Source organism: Podarcis bocagei (genome assembly GCF_964188305.1).
Source record: "Podarcis bocagei genome assembly, chromosome: 6".
NCBI classification, from domain to species: Eukaryota; Metazoa; Chordata; class Lepidosauria; order Squamata; family Lacertidae; genus Podarcis; species Podarcis bocagei.
In genome coordinates this window covers 84,245,177-84,270,214 of record NC_138130.1, presented here as the reverse complement: position 1 = coordinate 84,270,214, position 25,038 = coordinate 84,245,177, and the positions used below count along the sequence as shown (strand labels likewise).

Below are 25,038 nucleotides of genomic sequence, written 5' to 3'. Positions count from 1 at the left end.
TATTGCCACACAGTCCACAGGTCAATGATCTTTTATCCCTTGAGAAACCACACTTAACAGGGTCAAGACAGCTACCAAGTTGCTTTCATATTTATTCCACACAGCATCAAACCAGGTGAAAGCTTAGGAATGAAATGGAGAGAGCACCCACACTTACCCGAAGATGTCTGTTTAATTACCCGGACTATTTGTTCATTTCTGGGATCCAAGTATCCCATCTTGCTAATGTATTCCAAAGCTGCTTCAATGCTTCTACTGCCAGTTTGTTTCAGGGCTCTCACAGCCATCTCCTAGACAAAACAGATATACAGAAACACAAATGAAGGCCCAAGTCAACAATCTGATGGCATAACACTGTTGAACCTAAACAGCCATATGAATTTCAGTCCATTTACTGATTAAATCATTGATGTAACTACAGAACTATGGCTTTGAAGAAAAAACAAACCCTACTTTAGGAACATAGGAAGCTGCCTTATACTGAGTCAGAATGGTGGTCCATTTAGTATTTAGTATTGTCTCCAGGGTTTCAGGCAGGAGTTTTTCATAGGTCTAGAGACACCAGGGACCAAACCTTAGACCTTCTGCTGGCAAATGTGATGCTCTACTGCTAAGCTGTGGGCTTCCCCCAGTTTCAGAAGCATTAACATGTTGCAACAGACACTGCAGGGTGACTTTTTCTAAGAGGGCGTCACCTTTCTATAAGTACTTGCATGAAAAATAACATTTTTTTAAATCCTGCTGCATACTCCGCAATTACCGTATTTTTTGCCCCCATAGGGTGCACTTATTTTTTTTGGGGGGGGGAATAAAGGGGAAAAATATTTTCCCCCCCGAGCCCCAAAGAGCAAAGAAGCCATGACAGCGAGCGGGATGGATCCTGCTCGCTGTCATGGCTTCATTTTTAGCCTCGGGGCTGGGGGTCCGGGAGCGAAGGCGAGGTTGCGCGCAACCTCGCCATCGCTCCCGGAGCTTGCGGGGCTGAGGGTGGGGGAAGCCCGAGTTTCCCCTGACCCCAGCCCCCAGAATGGGTCCTGCTGCCCGCAAGCCTTGCGAGCCCGGCAGGAATTCCCACCGGGCTTGCAAGGCTTGCAGACACCTGCCCGAAGCACGGGTGCGCTCCGGAACGCACCCCGTGCTTCGGGCTGCAGGCTGCTGCCCGCAAGCCTTGCAAGCCCGGGGGGCACTCCTGCTGGGCTCGCAAGGCTTGCGGATAGCTTCCTGAAGCCTGGAGAGTGAGAGGGGTCAGTGCGTACAGACGCCTCTCGCTCTCCAGGCTTCAGCGAAACCCTGCATTCACCCCATAGGACGCACACACATTTCCCCTTCATTTTTGGAGGGGGGAAAGTGCGTCCTATAGGGCAAAAAATACGGTAACCTAAAGGGTTGAAGTGTGTTAACCAAAACTGGACTGAGTATTTGGCCCCTAAGCAATGAAGTTTTTGCTATCAGGGGGTTGGATTAGATGAACCCCGGGGTCCCTTCCGACTCTACGGTTCTGGATTAGAAATATCAGGCACCTTAGAAATAATAAAACTATGTTTTGGTGCTTTAGAAACAATCAGCACATGGCATCCACAGCATGGAGCAAGTGGACAGACAAAAGTTCTCCCTCTTTCCTAACTCTAGCACTTGCGGAAATCCAATTGAAGCTGAATGTTGGGAGATTTAGGACCGATAAAAGAAAGCACTGCTTCATGCAGTGCATGATCAAACTATGGAGCTCGCTTCTCCCCAGGAGGCAGTGACCAACTTGGAAACAGGCTTAGACAAATTCATGGAGGACAGGACTAACAATGGCTGCTAGCCGTGAAAGCTATGCTCTGCCACCACAGTTGGAGGCCAGCAATGCTGCTGAACACCAGTTGCTGAAGACCACAGGAGGGGAGAGTGCTATTGTCCCCATGTCCTGCTCCCTGGTTTCCCAGAGGCATCCGGTTGTCCACCATGAAAACAGGCCATTGATCTGATCCATCAGGCTCTTCCTATGTTCTTGGATGTTCTACTAGTGTGAAATGTTTCCCACCACTCTGAAATTATGGTTTCCTTTACGTACACTGCCATTTTTAAAAATGAGTTGGTGGTTCATACTCTTATAAATAAATCAAAATAAACAAACAAAACTTCATCCTGTAGTTCCCTGGATGGAAATCACTTAGAAAGTTCTCGTGAGCCTGTAAAACTGTTTAAACAAAAGTATAATTTTTTTTATATTACTGACTTGGTCCCAACACAGCCAAAGAAACCGTTCTTTCCAGTATTCCTTGTGGCAAGCCTAGTATAAATTAAGCCTAGACTTTGGTAATCCCCTCATGTTTTGAAGATGCACATTGAATGGACAGTGTTGAAGGTATATTCAGCAGTCAGGAGGTCTGGGCTTACATATGCCCCAATTTTCCCCTCTCCCAACCTCTGCCTTGTGGCTGAATCTGCTTCACTATGTCGAGCTGCAAAACGAAGGCAAATGAGAAACTGCAAATGTGCCCCTCTGCCCTCAACGTTTTTATTCATTTAATTCCTATTCTCCCTTTCTATCATAGTGTTCTAAGCAGTACATACACCTCAAAAACATGTTTGATCATTCCATATGGGAAAGCAAACATTACATAATCCAACAGCCGTCTTTGATGCCAGTTGGGTTCTTCTGTTTGGACTGTGGCAGCTTGGGATGGAGGGAATATGTGTCAGCAGTTTGCTTCCTGGCTAACCAACTCGCCGTACACACAAAACATGACTCCCCCACCCTAAAAATAACCTCCACTCCATTATGGAGAGCCTTCTTTCGTACTCTGAACTTCATGGCTCTAGTGTAAACACAAGGTGAATTCAGACACAGCAATAAAGCTGAACTAGCACAAAACATGCTATTTGCTCTGAACTGGTCCAAAGTTAGTGCTTATTCTGTAAGGGAGTTATGAGTCAAAGGAATCTAGTTGCATCAAGTTAGAAGCCCTTTAGAAAACACTAAATGTTTCCACTTGCACACAACTGAATATATTTGCCACAATAGAGAAACATGGCGATAAAAATCGTGCTAGTTACAGAGAGGTGGCTTAAATGTTTTAGTGTGAATGATCTTGTAACCACAGGCCAAAACAATTTTTTAAAAAGAAAACTTGGTAGGCATCACAGCAAATTTGCAAATTTCCCAGAGTGGGGGAGGGAAGGGGGAGACATTTTCATACGACTATTTCACTACACGCAAGTTGAAAAGCCAGTTTTGTTGATAAGTCCTATAAGTGGATATAAGACAACAATGCCAGATTTAGTTTTTCCAGTTAAGTAAGATATGCATAAAATGAAGCTCAAGCAAGGAGCACATAAACTGACTAATGTGGGGGAGGGAGACAGTGCTCCTGAAGGTAGGAGTCTATCAATTGATGAAGATGATCATCCAAATGTCATAGACCAAATGGAGCAAACAGCACGCAGACCTAGTGGTGGGAGGAAAAAATCCTTAAATAAGAGACACGGGGGAATGATTAATGGACTTCAATGTCTGTACACTAATGCACAAAGCATGGGAAATAAACAAGATGAGCTTGAGCTCTTGGTACAGCAAACTAAATATGACATAATAGGCATCACTGAAACCTGGTGGGATAAGTCCCACGATTGGAATGTAATAATGGGGGGATACAATCTATTTCAGAGAAACAGACCAGACAAGAAAGGAGGAGGAGTGGCGTTATATGTCAGGGATGTGTATACCTGTGAAGAAATCCAAGATTTAGAACCTCCAAGCCAAAGTGAGAGCATTTGGGTCAAAATTAAGGGAGAGAAGAGTAACAGAGACCTCATTGTGGGAGTTTACTATAGATCCCCAAGCCAAACGGAGGACATAGATGATGCCTTCCTGGAACAGATGGCCAAGCATGCAAAAGGAAGGGAGATAGTAGTAATGGGGGACTTCAATTACCCGGATATTTGTTGGAGGTCAAACTCAGCCAAGAGCATAAGGTCAAACAGATTCCTCACTGGCCTTGCAGACAACTTCATTGTCCAGAAAGTGGGAGAAGCAACAAGAGGAACAGCCATTTTAGATCTGGTCCTAACCAATGTTGATGACCTGGTTAGTGGGGTAGAAGTGGAAGGATCATTAGGCGCGAGTGATCATGCTCTTCTGAAGTTTACTATACAGCGGAAAGGAGCAGCCAAGCATACTAGGACTCAATTTCTTGACTTTAAGAAAGCCGACTTCAGAAAACTTAGGGAAGTGCTGGGTGAGATCCCATGGACAGTAATACTAAAAGGAAAGGGAGTTCATGATGGCTGGGAGTTTGTTAAGAGGGAGATAGTAAAAGCACAACGCCAGGCAATACCAATGAGACGGAAACATGGAAGGTGCCTAAAGAAGCCAGGGTGGCTATCTAAAGAACTTTTAACTGAGTTAAGATTAAAAAAGGATGTGTACAAAAAATGGAAAAGGGGGGAAACCACCAAAGAGGAATTCAAACAAATAGCCAGCACGTGTAGACACAAAGTCAGAAAAGCTAAAGCACAGAATGAACTCAGGCTTGCTAGAGAGGTTAAAAGCAACAAAAAAGGCTTTTATGGGTATGTTCGTAGCAAAAGGAAGAACAAAGAAACAGTGGGGTCACTCAGAGGAGAAGATGGTGAAATGCAAACAGGGGACACAGAAAGGGCTGAACTCCTCAATGCCTTCTTTGCCTCAGTCTTCTCCGATAAAGAAAACAATGCCCGACCTGAAGAATTTGGAGCAAATGATCCAGCAAAGGAAACACAGCCCAGAATAACTAAGGAGATAGTACAAGAATACTTGGCTAGTTTAGATGTATTCAAGTCTCCAGGGCCAGATGAACTGCATCCAAGAGTATTAAAAGAACTGGCAGATGTGATCTCAGAACCACTGGCAGTCATCTTTGAGAATTCCTGGAGAACAGGCGAAGTCCCAGCAGACTGGAGGAGGGCAAATGTTGTCCCTATTTTCAAAAAGGGGAAAAGAGAGGACCCAAATAATTACCGCCCAGTCAGTCTGACATCAATACCAGGGAAGATTCTGGAGCAGATCATTAAGCAAACAGTCTGTGAGCACCTAGAAAGGAATGCTGTGATCACCAACAGTCAGCATGGATTTCTGAAAAATAAGTCATGTCAGACTAACCTGATCTCGTTTTTTGACAGAATTACAAGCCTGGTAGATGAAGGGAACGCAGTGGATGTAGCCTACCTTGATTTCAGCAAGGCATTTGACAAGGTGCCCCATGATATTCTTGTAAAGAAGCTGGTAAAATGCGGTCTTGACTATGCTACCACTCAGTGGATTTGTAACTGGCTGACTGACCGAACCCAAAGGGTGCTCATCAATGGTTCCTCTTCATCCTGGAGAAGAGTGACTAGTGGGGTGCCACAGGGTTCTGTCTTGGGCCCGGTCTTATTCAACATCTTTATCAACGACTTGGATGATGGACTCAAGGGCATCCTGATCAAATTTGCAGATGACACCAAACTGGGAGGGGTGGCTAACACCCCAGAGGACAGGATCACACTTCAAAATGACCTTGACAGATTAGAGAACTGGGCAAAAGCAAACAAGATGAATTTTAACAGGGAGAAATGTAAAGTATTGCACTTGGGCAAAAAAAATGAGAGGCACAAATACAAGATGGGTGACACCTGGCTTGAGAGCAGTACATGTGAAAAGGATCTAGGAGTCTTGGTTGACCACAAACTTGACATGAGCCAACAGTGTGACGCGGCAGCTAAAAAAGCCAATGCAATTCTGGGCTGCATCAATAGGAGCATAGCATCTAGATCAAGGGAAGTAATAGTGCCACTGTATTCTGCTCTGGTCAGACCTCACCTGGAGTACTGTGTCCAGTTCTGGGCACCACAATTCAAGAAGGACACTGACAAACTGGAACGTGTCCAGAGGAGGGCAACCAAAATGGTCAAAGGCCTGGAAACAATGCCTTATGAGGAACGGCTAAGGGAGCTGGGCATGTTTAGCCTGGAGAAGAGGAGGTTAAGGGGTGATATGATAGCCATGTTCAAATATATAAAAGGATGTCACATAGAGGAGGGAGAAAGGTTGTTTTCTGCTGCTCCAGACAAGCGTACACGGAGCAATGGATCCAAACTACAAGAAAGAAGATTCCACCTAAACATTAGGAAGAACTTCCTGACAGTAAGAGCTGTTCGACAGTGGAATTTGCTGCCAAGGAGTGTGGTGGAGTCTCCTACTTTGGAGGTCTTTAAGCAGAGGCTTGACAACCATATGTCAGGAGTGCTCTGATGGCGTTTCCTGCTTGGCAGGGGGTTGGACTCGATGGCCCTTGTGGTCTCTTCCAACTCTATGATTCTATGATTCTATGATTCTAAGGTATTTTGTGTGTGAGAGCTTTTGAAATAAAACAGCAATTTCTGATACACTTTCTTTTTTTTGAAGTCTCAGATATAATGATATACTATTAAAAGCAGTCATTTTTATAGGTCTTATTGATGTCCTGCTTGTTCACATCTAGAGACATTCTTCATGTGCTCAGCTGTTAAGACTGTAATAGTACTGTATCACAAATAGAAGCCATTTATTAATTACAAGCATTGTTATTCCTCTCTTCAATGAAAAAAAGATTCTCAGAGTAGCTTACAAATGTCAGTGATGAGGCAGTCATATACTAAGGTTTAAGGATACAGCACAAAAGGAAATGGGATTAGGAGGGAGGAGAAAGAAAAAGGAACCATTACAGAATCCTTATAATGATCAGCTGGAATTAAAACATTTTAAGGAAATGTTGCTGGCCTTTCAAGTAGAGCTGATGGAGAGGCCCTGCCAGACCCGTCTGTCCGTCTGTCTGTCTGTCTGTCTGTCTGTCTGTCTGTGTCTCTCTCTCTCTCTCTCACACACACACACACACAGTCTCACACGCTTTCAATAGCAACTCCTTGACCTCAATGTTCAGGGCAAGTAATCTGTCCGGATGGCACTTTCAATGAACTGCAGCAATGAGGTTATTCCCTTCATTAGCATCAGTGATGCATTTTGCTAATTTTACCACACGCACGCGTTAGCCAAACATTCATTTGGCTGACATTACATTTATAAAAAGTACCACCCAATATGCCAACTATTTCAGTACCGCAGGCACTAATTTAGAAGTGACTAGGTTCTAGTCATTCCCTTCCTGTTGCTTCCAAGAAAAATCTAGGGTATGTGCAGAAAAAAGTAAAACAAAACAAAAAAAACCCTGTGCTGTTTACAAATCCTCCCAGGATTCAAGGAGAATAATTCTGTCAAGCTGGGTGTAAAGAAATCCCTCAGCTGTGAGTACAGATCAAAAGTTACAAGTCACTGGACTAACTGCCCTCAGAAAAACAAGCACGTTTAAGAATTGCAGGCCTGCCTTCTGGCGTCAGCTGCAGCCCTTATACAAATTTAGTATGGCAAATAACTCCCCACACTTGTGATATACTTTATATTAATAATGCAGCTACATTTTACGCACAGAAAGGAACAGTGTTCTACTCATTTATATATGCTTGCATCCAACCACCTTTCCAAGGAGGCCAGAGAAATTTATGGGGGTTCTGAGACAAGTTTCCCATCCGTGTCTGGGCCAAGCCCCAATTGGGCTTTGCTTCAGAAAAGGAATGGAAATGCACGTGGTACCTTCAAACGATTTCAAGTTACAAAGCAGCGAAGTCTTCCAGTTCATCTCACCATTGTGAATATTAGCACCTTTGGGCAAAGCAATAATAAGTACCTCAAATAGGAAATTTCTATCTTTATTATTTCCTCTAGGAATATTTTAAACAGGGCTGTATACCCTTCAGGATAGCTGACCTGTATGCATTATAATTGATCCATGTTCTGCTTAAGATATTCCTATCACTGTGAGCTGCTTACCCAGATCACGTAATTAATGTGCGCTAGCTTTAAAGACAGAACTGCAATGGGGCAAGTAACAAATACAATCATTTGGAGTTCTGGATTTTAGAAAATAATTTTGTACTACAGTGGCAGTGTGGTGTAGTGGTTAGTCTACGACATGGGAGATCAGGGTTCAAATCACTGCTCAGCGATGAAGCACACTGGGGTGACCTTGGCCCAGTCATAGTCCTATTATTATTATTATTATGCCCTTCACCCAAAGATCACAGAGTGCTTTACAATATAGAAAACACAAAAATACAAACAACAATAATAAAAACAAATACAAAACCCCCCACATAGTCATAATCATTTATAATTTTCTATAGTAGTCTATCCTACCTCACATAATTGTTGAGAGGATAAAAAGGGGGGAGCATTTTGGGGGGAGGGGAATATATAAATAAGTAATACTGAAAAGGCACCTGAATGTCACCCTAACTATTCCCATATTTTTAAAAAGCCAGGAGAAACTGTTCCTTTCATTGTTCAAATAATATTCTGTAGTAGAATTTACTAATACATATATTTACACATGTATATTTAGTAATAATAAGCACATCAGAATGTTCTACATACATTATCTCAGTAATATTTATACTAATCGTGGTCCCCATTATTATCGCCACATTGCAGAGAAAAACAAGTAAGACCGGCCCAATTTCCAATGAATGTTAAACTATGGTTCAGCAACCTATGAGAACAAGACTCCACAAGTCACAGTGAAAAACAGAGTTCACACATTCCCCCCCTTCCTTTTCCCCATGCGGGCAGGACTTATGTTGAATTTACTTCCACCTTCCAAGCGGCTCACAGTTTAGCACAACTGGGGGTTGCAGTTAACAATGCTAGTTTCATAACCCATGGTTTTAAGTTGGCTTGTTTAGCAATTAGTCATTGTTTATTGTAAACCACAGTTGCCCAGTTGGCATGCAAGTAGGTATAAGCTGAGACTTCTTCAAAAGCAACACCAAATTCAGCAGAAGTCCTCTGACTGGCCATGAAAGAAAATGAGAGGGGATGGGAGACCATACAAGCCTAATGTGTTGCTTGGACTAACAGAGGGTCACCTTTTGTTGTTGTTCTTTAGTCGTTTAGTCGTGTCCAACTCTTCGTGACCCCATGGACCAGAGCACGCCAGGCACTTCTGTCTTCCACTGCCTCCCGCAGTTTGGTCAAACTCATGCTGGTAGCTTCGAGAACACTATCCAACCATCTCGTCCTCTGTCGTCCCCTTCTCCTTCTGCCCTCCATCTTTCCCAACATCAGGGTCTTTTCCAGGGAGTCTTCTCTTCTCATGAGGTGGCCAAAGTATTGGAGTCTCAGCTTCACATACATAGTCCTAAATCATGGGTTAGGATTATGTGCGAGTGCTTCCAATTTCTTGCCTCCAGATCCCTAGTGAGTTTGTGGCTTAGGCTGCTCACAGCTCACACCCTTAATCATTACCCTACACCAGGTGTGGCCAGCTTTTGTCCCTCCAGATGTTGCTGAGCTATAAGTCCCATCATCCTTGGTCATTGGCCATGCTTGCTAGGGCTGATAGGAGTTACAGTTCAGCAACAGCCACAGAGCCAAAGGTTACTCACGCCTGAACCACATCATCTCTTAAATGTACTCTCAGCAGGAGCGAGAGGACCAGGGGACCAAGGATGTTTCATAGCTGTTGTCGTCAACAAGTCTTCTCTCGCTAAAGAATGAAAGCAAAATTGACTAGGGGAATGAAAGGTTTGCAGCCAACAAATGAATTCCGGAAACTGTACATGGGCAAACGAAGGCAGCAGATGGTGGATGGAACAGCAAAGTGTGGGAGGTGATGTAAAGGATATATCCAGCCAGGAGCAGGAGACTGGAGCGGGGAGATAATGAGAAGAGTGCACACAGGACTAAGACGATTAGCGGAATCCAGGCAGGAGCATGTAGCCAAGGAAATAGGCTGCAGACATGGAAGAAAATCTCTGTGGAGACATCCTTAGGAGTCTGTTGCACAAACTAGGAGTTGTGGAGTCACAGTGCAATTCATATGAGCCAGGGTCAGTAAGACAGTCCATTACTGCTACCAAATCTTCACCCATAATTCCTTAGGCTAAGCCACGGGTAGGCAAACTAAGGCCCGTGGGCCTGATCAGGCCCAATCGCCTTCTAAATCCGGCCCACGGATGGTCTAGGAATCAGCGTGTTTTTACACAAGTAGAATGTGTCCTTTTATTTAAAAAGCATCTCTGGGTTTTTTGTGAGGCATAGAAATTCGTTCTTTTTTATTCAAATTATAGTCTGGTTTCCCACAAGGTCTGAGGGACAGTGGACTGGCCCGTTGCTGAAAAAGTTTGCTGACCCCTGGGCTAAGCAATACAGAAGAACTCAAAACAGATCTTGAGCAGCAAATTATCTGTGCCCAAGAATGAATGGCTCCTGAGCAAATCCTCTGCAATGAGCCATATGGTACCCTTGTTTGAAGCACAACAAAAAGTGGCTGCCTTCATATTTCCCCCAGTATTATGCATTTCTCCTTGCAATTTGTAAACCAGAAAAGAAGTATGCCAGCGAAATGATAATATTCAGGAATGGCGTGATTAGCTTACTATAAAACTTAACATTCAATTTATATTTATGTGCTACTCAAGTCTAGTTGCACTTACTACAAGTAAAATGCTGCAGAAGGCAGAATCAGAATTCAAAATGACCGTAACAGGTTGGAGAACTGGGTGCAAGCTAACAAAACAATAGGGACAAATGTAAGGTTCTGCACTTAGGCAGGAAGAATCAGATGCACAAATATAGGATGGCTTACTGGCAGTACATGTGAAAAGGATCTAGGGGTCTTGGTGGACCCCTTCATGGGAGTCAACAGTGTGATGCAGCAGCAAAAATAGCTAATTCTATTCTAGGCTGCATCAATGGAAGTATAGTGTCCAGAAGTAAGGGAAGTAATAGTACCACTCTAATCTGCCTTGGTCAGACCACAGCTGGAACACTGCGTCCAGTTCTGGGTGCTGCAATTTAAGGAGGATGTTGACAAGCTGGAATGAGTGCAGAGAAGGGCAACCATGATGATCAAGGGTCTGGAAGCCAAGCCTTATGAAGAACGGTGGAAGGAGCTGGGTATGTTTAGTCTGGAAAAGAGGAGACTGAGAGAAGGTATGATAGCCATCTTCAAATATCTTAAGGGCTGTCACATGAAGGAGGGCAGGACTCGAACCAATGGCTTCAAGTTACAAGAAAGGAGATTCCGACTAAACATTCAGAAAAACTTTCTTCAAGTAAGAAATGTTCAACAGCGGAACAGACTCCCACGAGAGGTAGTGGACTCTCCTTCCTTGGAGGTTTTTAAACAGAGGTTGGAAGGCCACCTGTAATGGATGCTTTAGCGGAGATTCTTGCGTTGCAGGGGGTTGGACTAGAAGACCCTTGGTGTCCCTTCCAACTCTACGTTTCTATGAAAAACACATTGAAAAACAACTAACAAATACCGTATTTTTTGCACCATTACACTCACTTTTTTCCTCCTAGAAAGTAAGGGAAAATGTCTGTGTGTGTTATGGAGGGAATGCCTACGGGTGGCAGGGGGGATCTGCTGCAGTCGTGAGCAGAGGATCCATGGTTCCCCTTCCTTCCCTCCTCCGTGGCTCGCTTTGAAACAGCAAAGCGGGAGAAGAGCCGCTGAGTGGGGAGGAGAGAGGGACAGAGAGCCTGCTTCTTTAAAGGAGCAAAGCGGGAGAGGAGAGGAGCCGCTTACACTCATGTAAGCGGCTCCTGTCCGGTTGGCTCCTTTAAAGCAAGCAGGCTCTCTGTCCCTCTCTCCTCCCCACTCAGCTCGCTAAATAGCAGCAAAGTTTTTCAACTCGCTAAGCTGGGGATGAGCAGGGAGGAGGGAGAAGAGCAGAGCCTGCTTGCTTTAAAGGAGCAAAGTGGGAGAGGAGAGGAGCCTTCTCCCCTTATACCCCTCTTCTGCATTATTAGCAGCATCCTTCTCCACACACCCCACGTGTGCTCCTTGTCCCTTGAGTGCTTTTCCTTCCCTCCCCACTTAAAACGTGGTTACAAACCACATGGATCCTCAGGATTTTTGCATTGGGCTACTCCAAACTCACTGTCAGATCACATGTCAGTGGCCACGGCATGAACCACAAAAATCATACATCCACTGTTTCGTTTAGAATATTTTTTTTCTTGTTTTCCTCCTCTAAAAACTATGTGCGTGTTATGGTCGGGTGCGTGTTATAGAGCGAAAAATACGGTAGGTATGCTGACCACATTCCCAAGTGGCAAGTCTACCTGCTCTTCTTTGTGTGTTTCCCGATACACACGTTTCATGTTTGCTCCAGGTCATTTTGCACAATCAGGCATTGGAAATAGCTCAAGGACCTATCCACACTAATCTCAGCAACCTTAGCGGCAAACAGCAGCCAGAGTGAATGTTTTCAGCAGGAAACCTGAGCCCCACTGGCTGCTCTTTCTTCAAAACAACAGATTCAGCTTTTTTAAAACCTTCATGTGTAGTTTGGTGATCTCCTCCCACATTTCTCTCACAGTGGTGCCCCTCCCCAATATTGGTAATTGTTCTCTCCTGCCTTTCTCATTGTTTCTCAAGAGTTTTTGTATGCAGTGACTCATTCACTATAGCTGCTTTGCAAATTTATTTCGTTTATCTTTTTTGAATTGGGGGAGGGATCTGTATGTCCTCCACCTGGGCTTGCTTCACAATCAAAAATATTTTTTCCAACACAGTTACTGCAGTCAACACTCACAATTTTGTGCAATTAATTTGCTGTGTTGTGTTTTTAATTTTGGTATGCCACTTTGGGCATTTTCTTTTAAATGGAAAAGCAGGTTTAAAGCACCTGAAGGTTTATTTAATTTAATTTATTAAATCTGCGAAGATCTCAGAGCAGTTCACAGCATAAAAATACAAGATAAAAACACAAATGCATAACACAGAAAGAGAAGAGAGCAGAAAAAGAGAAGAGATAAAACCCAAAATGCTGAAAAGCAGCAGCACATAGCTAAAGCAAATGCTGAATAGAAATGAAGTGCAAGAGCCAGTGTGATTACAATATATAAGAAACACAAAAAGGAAAAAGGTAGCTTTTTCAGGAATGGAACTTGATGTGGGTTCAAATCCTTCTTTGGAGCAAGGTGAGCTACAAATGCGATAAGGAATTTGAAACCAGAACAAGAGCCAAATGGCAATGGAATCAACAGACAACATGAAACACTGGTGCAAGACAAAGACATACTATTATATATTTTGCCAATGTGCCTGTGGGAGCCTTGTTTGAACTGAGTAACTCCACTGTGCAGCCACTTCAGAAACAGACTCTGCCCTCCAAAAGATCACACTTGATCCTGTTCAGTCTCTCTGATGAAACAACCATGAGATGCTACAGTGAGTTGCCTAGACTGCAGAAGGCAAGATGCAATATGGAGGACACGGCAAATGGCAGAAATATGAGGGAACATTCTAGCACAAAAGAAACGGGTGACAAGAGCTAATCCTTTTATTGAATTTGTTCTCATCGTACAGTCGGAACAGCTGCAAGCTCCACTTGGAATTCAGACTCTTATATCAGGATAGAAGTCCATTACAAAGGAGGATTGTTAATTAAGACACTGTCAATTTGCTCTGCTTTCTGAAACCGTAGGGTACAATTTTTGAATAGCTGGGCGACTGCTGGAGGCAAAACCATCAGCAGAATAAAATGTCCAAGAGGTCAGGCGTTTTCGCATAAAGCAGCTGCAGCAATATTACTGAAGTTCTTGTGTGTCTACAGCTGACCAAGAATAAGGTTTGCACGAGAAGGCTAGCACCTCAAGAGAACAGCTGCAGGTCCTCCATCTCCGAAAGGGGGGGGGGGGAATACATTCACATTGCATGACTATCGAGCTTGATCTACTTTGTTCTTCTGCGACCAAACTAGATGCTACAAATAATGGTTTCTTTCATCCCTCCTCTCCCTGGTCCTTTCACCTCCTCTTCTTCCTTCCACGGCAGCTTTCGTCTCCCCATCCCTTCCTTTCTATTCCTAGTTTATGTATTGATAATAGATAACAATGGCGATAAAAATTACTGCTTTAACTTGCCATTTTCCCCCAACATCTCCTCCTTCTCATGAACTTCTCTGTCTCCCGGCCACTGTTTACTCAGCTTACTCAGTAAGTTGATGGTACTGGTCCAGCCCAATGGCTATGGCAGGGCAGACAGGTGAGGAGGCACTGAGGCACCCAAAACCACTGGTGTCGGCCCCCAGTCTGAGAAAACACTGCTCTGCACGACAGCATCCAGTCCTGGCCTAGGTGTGGTTGGCGGATGCAAAAACACAGCTCTAAGTCACTGTATTCCTTAAGCAGGAACCACTCTCTGGGGTGGTTTCCACTCGATATTTCATGCTTTTTTATTCACAGGCAGAACTAGCACAAACCCATGAATACTTCACTCTCCTCATAGATCCAACAACCTGATGATAGCTACAAGGTTATTCCATGACCAGATAAATCACATTGTTTTATGTTGACGTTTGTATCTTTTCCTTGCAACAGAAAACCACCATTAAACGATCCAATCATTCTGGGCATGGAGTCCGATGTGCTATAAAAGGCAAGGTGAGGCATCAACGCTTGCCTCAGATTGTGGATTTGGGCATTTTCTTTTAAATGGAAAAGCAGGTTAAAGCACCTGAAGGTTTATTTTATTTTATTTATTTATTAAATCTGTGTACCGCACTTCATCTGAAGATCTCAGAGTGGTTCCTTCGTTTTCAAATTTTCTTTGCAGATAATTGGCTATTATTATTTTTAAAATATAAACTGCTTTGGGCGCTGTAATGTTGGAGAGGGATGTAAACTTTTTCCTTTAAAAAAAGTGCATTTTGAAAAATATATATGCTATGTTTAAATGAGATGTGTGTCAGTCAAAACATGAGTGATTAGGAGGCTGCAGCTGCCAGAGAGGCTGAATCAAAGGCTTCCATGTAGCATCTGCTTCACCTGACAGCACACACCTTGTATAAGAGCATTAAATTTTAAAGGCTTTCAAGGGCCTCATGTACAGTAGTTGTGATGCTAGAAAACATTGTGGTCTACGTAGAACAGTTGCCTGCCTTATGGTGAAGTTTAAAAATTACTGTGGTGATTTAAGACATGCACCTGATGAAACATGCATATAAATTACAGCTAAAAAGTGACTGTGACACAGATTTGTTCTGCCAGGGATATGTCTCTTTTTGAACAGAACTTCTCCATTTCCCCTCTTCTGTCTGAACACGTAAGCGACTTCAAGTAAGTACACAATCTGAGCAATCCTTTGATATCCTGTCTGCCAGGAAAAGATCAAGGAATCTCCTTTAAAAAATATTGGTCTTAACAATGCAGGGATCTGCAACTGAAAAAGCGATGGCTGTAAAGAAACAACACCAGCCACAACTGGCTTCTTGATCACCCACTGGGTGCTCCCAGCAGTCTGCCCAAACTACCTGGCTGCAAAGACCATGGGTGAAATTCTGTTAACCATTGCTCAGAGTAGACCAACTGAAATTAATGGCCACGACTAACTTAGGCCCATTAATCTCAATGGGTCTACTCCTGAGTAAAGGTTAATTGCATACAACCACATAAATATAAAACACGGTGCCTATGTATACCTTTGTCTCCTGTTGTGTTTTTTTTGCGCCTTTGACCATCCAAGGACACTGTTTGCTCATGATTTCAAAGGCTGAAGCATACGTTTGCCTCCTTGTGCAGAACAGACAGGGACAGGGTCTTGCACATTACCAGCGGAAATGTTAAAAGATGCAAAAACCTAAACCGCAAGCAATGGCTTTCTCATTGTCAAAATGCCACAAATATATATTAGCAGTGTTCCACACCAAACATACTCCACCTGGGAACAGGAGGTTCTTAATCACCATTCCAAATGGTCAGTTCAAATCAGAAAACTTGCACTTAAAATAAAAAAAATTAAAATTAAACTTTTTTTTTTTTTTGCTTCTTTTGCTAGCTCGAAACTCTTCCCCCCCCCCGCCCCTTACAGATGGACAGCGAAAGCATTTCACTGGCACAAGTTGGAAGAGGAGGAAAAGATGGTGTGGAGGAAGGGAAGCTATCCATGAAAACATGCATGTTCCTCTGCCATCTGCACTTTCCAGCTTTTGAATGCCATTGCACTTTGTACTTTTTAATTAAAATCTTTGTCACATCCTTAAACTCAAGCCTTTTGCCCAATCGAGCCACCTTAGATATTTCTTGTGCTGGATGTTTGGTGGTGTTCAACAAAGCACTACATCACTCCTTGTGAGAAGGGAATGACTTGCCTTTGTGCAATGGGGCTTCTCCATTTCCACCTGTCCCCCAAAATCTGTTCTAGCACTGTTATATGAATAAAACACTAGCAGTCAAGTCCTTCTCCCTCAGGAGATAGCACCTTCTTTACTGACCTTCCTAGTCATACTTTAACCCCCAAAGAACCCATAGTGTCTCACACCATGCAAGTAGCTTCCCCAGCCTTCTGGAGAAGATCTGGGGATGGCTCAAGCTATATGCAGGAAGAGAAGAGTCAAACGGATGTCTTTCCACTTGCGTAATTATTTGGTTGAACACTGCTTTAAGTCTCTAGGGCTGCTATTAAATAAATGAAAATGAGAAGTATTGTTATGTCCTATCTTCCTTGAAGGCATGCTTGGAAGCCTCTATGGTCTGACAGTAAGAGCTGTTCGACAGTGGAAAGGACTCCCTAGGGCAGGGGCCAGCAAACTTTTCAGCAGGGGGCCGGTCCACTGTCCCTCAGACCTTGGGGGGGGGCGGACTATATTTTGAAGGGAAAAAATGAACGATTTTCGCCCGCCCGCAAAGAGGCGTGAAGATGCTTCGCTTTACCTGTCCCAGTTGTTGTCCCAATAGCTGCAGTTGGGCTTCTCCAGCCAGCCAAGCCAGGTAGGGGGCTGCGTTGGCCGGTGAAGACAGAAGCAGCAGCCCTGGCAGAGGAGCCACGGATGGAGGTAAGGGAATCGGGGTATGGCCAGAGCTTTTACCCACCACCTACTGATGCTGCTTCCCGAGAGGCACGCAGAGAAGAAGATAGAGCTGCCCACCAAGCCACAAGTGGTGGCTGCGGCGACTGCAACAAACTGCCTGAACGCCATGGGAGGAATGAAGGAGGGAGGGAAGGAGGCAGGTAGTGACGAAGAAAGTGCGCGAGGAAGCGGTGCAGAGAAGGGTGGACTGAGGGAGAGGGAGCAGGAGGAAAACACAGCAGCAGCCGGTGTCACATGCCCCCTTCACAGCACCACCCTGCTGAGGCGGGAAGGCGGGCGAGCCGACTCCTACCATTGACGATGCCCAGCGTGGGACAAGATTGCTGCGTCCCTGAAGAGAAAAGCGCCGCCATATGGGGACACGGGTGGCGCTGTGGGTAAAACCGCAGTGCCTAGGACTTGCCGATCGTATGGTTGGCGGTTCGAATCCCCGCGGCGGGGTGAGCTCCCGTCGTTAGGTCCCAGCTCCTGCCCACCTAGCAGTTCGAAAGCACTCTTAAGTGCAAGTAGATAAATAGGGACAGCTTTATAGCGGGAAGGTAAACGGCGTTTCCGTGTGCTGCTCTGGTGCAGGCTCGCCAGAGCAGCTTCATCACGCTGGCCACGTGACCTGGAAGTGTCCTCGGATGGCACCGGCTCCCGGCCTCTAGAGTGAGATGAGCACGCAACCCTAGAGTCGGACACGACTGGCCTTCGGGCAGGGGTACCTTTACCTTTATGAGGGAGAGGGAAAGAATGCATACGTTGGCAATCCATGTGGCGATTCCCAGGCCGGATCTAGAAGGCAATTGGGCCTGATCCGGCCTGTGGGCTTTAGTTTGCCGACCCATGCCCTAGGGCAGCCTTACTCAACCTGTGGGTCCCCAGATGTTGTTGAACTACAACTCCCATCACCCCTAACTAGCAAGGCCAGAGCTCAGGGATGATGAGAGTTGTAGTCCAACAACATCTGGGGACCCACAGGTTGAGAACCACTGCCATAGGGGTTGTGGACTCTTCTTCCTTGGAGATTTTTAAGCAGAGGTTGGATGGCCACATGTCTTGGCTGCTATAGTTGAGATTCCTGCATTGAAGGACTGGACAGGATGGCCCTTAGGGTCCCTTCCAACTCCACAATTTTATGATAAGGTACCCCACCTTTTCTTCCTTACAACTACCATGTAAAGGTTAGAGTGAGAGATGGTGAATAGTGCTCAAGGGCACACTGTGAGCTTCACAAAACTGAGTTAACTGAATATTATTTTCCCCAGTATACAGACAGAAGAATTAAACTACAGTGGTGCCCCGCAAGACGAATGCCTCGCAAGACGGAAAACCCGCTAGACGAAAGGGTTTTCCGTTTTTGAGCTGCTTCGCAAGACGATTTTCCCTATGGGCTTGCTTTGCAAGACGAAAACGTCTTGCAAGTGTTCCGATTTTTTTTCGCTCCCCCCTTTTTCTAAGCCGCTAAGCTGCTAATAGCCTTTTAGCCGCTAATCCGCTAAGCCTTTAATAGCCGCTAAGCCTTTAATAGCCGCTAAACCGCTAATAGCGCTAATCCGCTAATAGGGTTGCTTCGCAAGACGAAAAAACCGCTAGACGAAGAGACTCGCGGAACGGATTAATTTTGTCTTGCGAGGCACCACTGTATAAGAAATTTTGAAGGCAACTGCATAACTGAGAGGCAAGGCACCCAAATTCGGAACTGCCACATCCAAGCTCAACTCTATATCCTTCAGAGTTCATGGACACACACAATAATAATTTACAATAATAATTTATATGTATACCCAGCCCATCTGGCTGGGCTTCCCCAGCTACTCTGGGCGGCTCCCAACATAACACTAAAAACAGGGGGGGGGAAACATTAAAAACTTCCCTAAACAGGGCTGCCTTCAGATGTCTTCTAAAAGTCTGACAGTTGTTTATTTCCTTGACATCTGATGGAAGGGCATTCCACAGGGCGGGCGCCACTACTGAGAAGGCCCTCTGCTTGGTTCCTGTAACCTCCCTTCTCACAGTGAGGAACCAGCAGAAGGCCCTCGGAGCTGGGCCTCAATGTCCGGGCTGAACGATGGGGGTGGAGACACTCCTTCAGGTATACTGGGCCGAGCCCGTTTAGGGCTTTAAAGGTCAGCACCAACACTTTGAATTGTGCTTGGAAACATACTGGGAGCCAATGTAGGTCTTTCAGGACCAGTGTTATGTGGTCTTGGCCACTCCCAGTAGAATGTGAGGGAAGGCCTTTAAAGGGAACCTTCCAGAATGTAAATAAAACCCAATGTCTGTTTGAAGGAGGATTTACTCTACCTTACCCATGACACCCGGACTCTGCCCAAATTCCTTCGTGCTTCGCCTCAAGCAGCTAGAGCAAAGATTAGGTTCATAACTATCCGCCTGCTAGGCAATGAACTAGAAAACTATGGGAACATGCACAACTTTCTGCAAGAAACATCCTACATATGCTGCTTTGAAGCGATACTCCACTACAAACTGGCACGTAGCCTGCGCATTCCAGAGCACCGTGTCATGCTTCTCTGACCTACAACATGCTGAAAATTACTGGCATTAGAAGTCCTCTGGCGCAGGATGTCTTTTGCAACGCTGAAAACAAAGTAGTTTTTTAAGATTGTTTAAAACTGGCTTATCTCTTCGGCGACTGCATTTGTTTCCTGAGCTGTGCAACTCTACTGCTTTACACACACACACACACACACACACAAATATTGGTACTAGTCCATCGTCAAGCTGTCAACAGACTGCACAGGCTCCAGTGTGAGGGCACCATCAGAGACAGGCAGGCAGGCAGCAGGGCAAGCAAGCAGGGCAGCAGGTGAGCAAGCTGGGCTGGCAGCGGCAGAGTCAACAAGAGGGGTGGTAGAGAGGGGCGAGAAAGAGGGGCAGGGGGTGAATGAGCTGGGGTTTGAAGCAGGCCAGTGAGCTTTCGGTTGAGCGAGGCAGGGTACCACCTTCACAACTAGCAGCTTTAAGTATGTGGTTCTAGTTTGCTTTCCTTGCTAGAGGTGGTTGCCCAGTGAAACTGCCTCCCCACTGCAGAAGGCCCAGGGGACGCCCCCGTTAGTGGACCCTTTGCTGGGGAGGGGTGGGCCTACCCTTGACACCAGCCCTGGACAGAGATTCAGGCAAAGGCTATCTCTCAAAGATTCTATTACGGCACTTTTCCATCCTTGGTTTTATACATGAACAGCAATATGTGCCAAATATATGGGGTGGGGGAGACGCCTCCTGAGAAACTTTTCTTCGCTTATAAAGCGAGAGTTGTCATCCCTGGTGAAATAAATTCTAAAGATTAAATTCCCATGTCAGTGACATGATATGGGAAGAAGAGGAGATCACTATCATCCCATGTTGGTTACAAATTTCAGCTCACATGGCCAGCAGTCAAACTGGGTCCACGTGGATTGTTAGTAAGTGAAGAAGGCATGGATCTAGTCAAGCCCCTTGGATGGGAGATCACTGGAAATTTATTATATACAGAACTGGCTGTAATAAAGATATATATTTTTTAAAAGGTCTCAATCCACTGGGCGGGGGGGCGGACGACTTTTCTGCCCTAACCCGAGCCACTTGGGGGCCTGTCAAGTCTAAACTATCAAGAAGTGTGGTTTTGACTAAGCATAAAAACCTTCCAAGAGGAACTATTACACCCTGATTCTATTGTGATACCACTTCCTGCTGCATTAGTAGTTCTCTCAACCCTTTCGGACTCAGAAGTGACTTTGAGCACAGGAATGAACAAACGATCAATGTTTTCAATGACCTGCTGAAGCAATTGTTTCCTCTTTTCCTAGCAAGACTCTGTTCTCACAATACTACACATTCCTTTGTGACTTTTTACTGCTCCCTTTATGCAGCCAAAATCAGATGACAAAAATCCGGTGTCAAGTGGGTGAAGGGTTTTTGTTGTTGTTTGTTCTGCACAGACACAAAAATCCCAATTCCATTCCAAGGAAACACAAGCTCCGTGCTCAGAATTAAGCCGTTATAATATATGAATTATTCTGATTAGAGCATTAAAAAAAAAAAAAACTTAAAAAAAAAACTGGGCTTGTTTGCATGTCACAGTAAGCCATAGTTTGCATTAGTTGTGGTTTCATTGTGAACATGCCTCCCCTCGTGGCACAAGCAAGCCATATTGTGGCTCACTATGTTTGGGAAAATGCTGCGGCATAATTGTCTGGAGCTTTTTTAAAAAAAAAAACAAGTCATGGATGTGACCAGCCAGTTCATTTGGTTATAATGGAAGCAACTTTAAAATGGGCAGAAATATACTTTTGTGAAGGACAAGGGACTGCTGGAGAAATGTTGGGAGTTTTTTGGGCTGGAGATTGGGGTGGAGTGGGGTCATGGATCTGTCGGTTTTGGTTCTCTCCATTTCTCATTCTTCCCCAGTTCTCCACATTTTGCAGCAATTTGTCATTTAACCCCCTTGAAAACTCACCAGCATTTTAGTGCAAAACACATTTCCATGTGCAGTTTTGACTAACGTACACATATTTTAAGCAATTTCCCGCAATGCACATTTTTGTATGCTATTTTTGCTAATGCCTTTATTTTTCATGTACACTTTCCCTTACTAGATGCTTTTTTAAAATAAACACTGGCTGTAGAGCCTCATTTCAAAATGAAGATAAGTGTGAATTTCAAAGGGGAGCTGTGTTTCAGTTCAAATGATGTTTTGGAAAGGCAGGATTTGATAGATGCAACTTTAAATGCATGCTGAATCAAATTTGTCCTCCAACCCTACCTAAAGACAGACATGCTATAAGGAACGGTACATGAGGTATTTTTTCAGCAAACTCTTCACATCTGAAAGCTCAGGTGAGTATACAGTGGTACCTCTGGATACGAACGGGATCTGTTCCGGAGCCCCGTTCACATCCAGAAGCAAATGTAACTAGCGACGGCACGTCTGCGCTTGCACGCGTCGCTTTCACTGCTTCTGTGCATGCGCGTGACATCATTTTGAGGGTCTGCGCATGCACGAGCAGCGAAACCCAGAAGTAACACACTCCGTTACTTCCGGGTTGCCGCAGAGCGCAACTCAAACGCGCTCAACATGAAGCATATTCAACCCGAGGTATGACTGTATTAGCAAACTAAACACCCATCTGTCTTCTCCTTCCTAACCATTCCCTCCCACCTTAGGGTGAGAGCCCTATAAGGCTGTACAACCAATGCAACCTTCTCCCATTTCAGGCTCCCAGTTGGAGGATCTTTGCTAACTTTCTCCAAGCTACAGGTGGCAATGACAGGCAAGCAAGAAAGCAAACAGAAGCATGGCTGGCAAGCTTTAACGACAAGGTGATTTGCGGGTATGTTCGCCTGATGCTTCAGATGTAAAAGCAGGCTTACAGCCCATACACACACACACACACACACACACACACACACACACACATTGTTTTATTTGTATGTTGCCTTTCCACAGGTCAAACCACACTCATGGCTTTTAACAGGGGGAGAACATAACTGCAACATAGCAAAAGCAGTCATCAGCAATGAACAAAACAGTTTTAAAAATACAAGACCAAACTGAACCAACTCCACATGGATGACAACTAAATCTAAAATAAAGATACAAAAAAAACCAACAGCAACCCCCCCCCATAACCCCAAACAACACCCCAGCCCTTTAAAGACTAAGGAATTTATTGTGGCACCATATTTTGTGGACTAGAGTCGAATTTGTCAGATGCCCTTGGCCCATGAAAGCTGAAGCCACAATACATTTGTTTATTCTTTAAGAGACCACAATACACTTTTTGTTGCATTTGCTCTTTTCATCTCACTATCGGTCTTTGGTTTCTCAATGTGTTTTCCATCCCAGCAAGATGAAAGGATGTTGGAATGCAATCAAGACTGCTGCCTGAACAGACAAGATTCCAAGCCCTTGACTTCAACATGGGGGACAGGTAGATGTTCTCCGGCACATTACAATATTCACAAATAACTCTTAACTTCCCAGGTCATGGAAAGGCATCATAAACAGTCTCAGGTATTAGCAGAGATGCTGCTCCCCTTTGTTGGGCCTGAGCACAGAATCTAGCAGCACGTGCAGAATCTAGCAGTCTGACAACTGCAGCTGGTAAAGTCCTAGACGCTAGAGAAGCAGTATTTGTTTTAATTTGCACGTTGCCAAAAGAACTCGTTATGGTGTGGCTGATAAAAGCAAACAGTGAATATTGAAGGTGGAGGGAACTGGCTAGCCTTCCACTGGGGCCTTATCTGGGCTTAGGCTTCATGGACACAGATGGGACATGCATGAATTATACTCTCATCCTCCCCTTGAATAAACGGTCCCTAGGTGGGCTAGGTAGGGACGCGAGTGGCGCTGTGGGTTAAACCATAGAGCCTAGGACTTGTCAATCAGAAGGTCGGCGGTTCGAATCCCCGCGACGGGGTGAGCTCCTGTTGCTCGGTCCCTGCTCCTGCCAACCTAGCAGTTCGAAAGCACGTCAAAGTGCAAGTAGATAAATAGGTACCGCTCCGGTGGGAAGGTAAATGGCGTTTCCGTGTGCTGCTCTGGTTCGCCAGAAGTGGCTTAGTCATGCTGGCCACATGACCTGGAAGCTGTACACCGGCTCCTTCGGCCAATAAAGCAAGATGAGCGCCCCAACCCCAGAGCTGGCCACGACTGGACCTAATGGTCAGGGGTCCCTTTACCTTTAGGTGGGCTAGGTGCAAAATAGTGTAAGTTAAAACAGGTTTTAAAACAAAAAACAACGCTCAGACTGACCATATCTCAGTTTATAAAACCTGACACACCACACCACTCAACCCCGTAATCCTCATAGGGCTGTCTACAAGAGATCTCTTAGCTTAGCTCAACTCACTAAGTCCTTTTACCTCTTCAGCTTCCGACACATCTTCCCAGTCATCTGCCTCTAACCACTCATTGTCTGAGCCTTCTTCCAGTGAAAGGTTCCCCAGCTGGTTCCTTCCACCATTCCTCTGCACCCAGACAGTCCTATGACACTACACTCCCCATGAATAGCCAACTATATTTTGCCTAATTTGCATAACTTATGAAAATTCAGATTTTAAGCTCTCAACAGTTCCTGGTATTAGTATAAACAGCAATGTGTGTGCACGTGGTTCTTCTCCTCCCCCCCCCCCCGAAATTTGGGAAGCCCCTGAGCTGAAAGACGTCAGATCACAAACATTTTGCCGCTTCACGCCAAACTTTGCTAAATGTATTAAGGCACAACCAGATCCATATTGCTGAAAAACAGTTTCCCGCACTGCAGCTGTTCCACAATTCACATCAGCATATCATTTTGTAGCAGAAGCAACAACCCTGTCAACATTTCCGCTCTGAGAAAGAATGAAAAAGAGAGCGCGAGCTGGAACCCAAAACTTATCCAAGTTGATGAACAAATCCAATCACATGCCCAATTGCATCTATTCAGGGCAATTAAAATATTTAAAAAGCTACTATCTACAACTTCATGCAACATTCCACATCTAATTGCCTGGGGTGCTTCCAAGTGGATTAATGATCAGCAAGGAGGACAGCTACAGTCCTGCCACCAGTATTTCTCAAAGTCTGAAAGGTGCACTTTCAGGCCCTGCAAGTTTTGTTTACCAGCCGATGGGCAACTAGCAGCGATTCTGGCTTCATATTTTCTTACTGAGTAAGTCTGTGCCTTTTTGCTGTCTAGTTCTACAACTCCTGAAACTGTCTGAGCTTTTTAAAAAAAATTCATAATATCACATGCTATTTGCTTTAGTCATCTCTGAATGAATAAGAAGTTATACATTCAGCTGTTGGGGAAAGGTAAAGCCCATATTTTTGTTGCTGTTCTTCTTCTTAAGGCCACCTCTGGACACCAATGATTTGCAATATTTGAGACCTCTAAAAGCCCTCAGCAGATGTAGATCAAAAGCACCCACTTCTGCTTTTAAACCAAATGTGGTGTGTCATGTTAGTTGTTGATTTAAAGGATAGCCAGTGAACAAGCCAGAATCATAAACTAAGGTTTGTTAAAGCCCTAGCCATAGTTTAAACCAATCAGAGCCCCCCACTTAAAACTCCCTCAACAGGGAACTATGGTTAGGTTATGTGAAAACTTCCTCCTTATAGATTGCAGCACACAGCCACGTTAACAGTCCTTTACA

At 44.7% G+C, this 25,038-nt stretch overlaps 1 protein-coding gene across 2 annotated transcripts in view; it reads right to left on the bottom strand.

Annotated features, from left to right (window-relative positions):
- The window catches only part of LATS2 (large tumor suppressor kinase 2), a 50,476-nt gene that overhangs the window by 12,117 nt on the left and 13,321 nt on the right, over nt 1-25,038 (bottom strand). For both annotated transcript variants that reach the window (XM_081197893.1, XM_081197894.1), the window contains exon 3: nt 158-290. In XM_081197893.1, the coding sequence (XP_081054019.1) occupies nt 158-290 (133 nt within the window). The remainder of the gene's footprint in view (nt 1-157; nt 291-25,038) is intronic.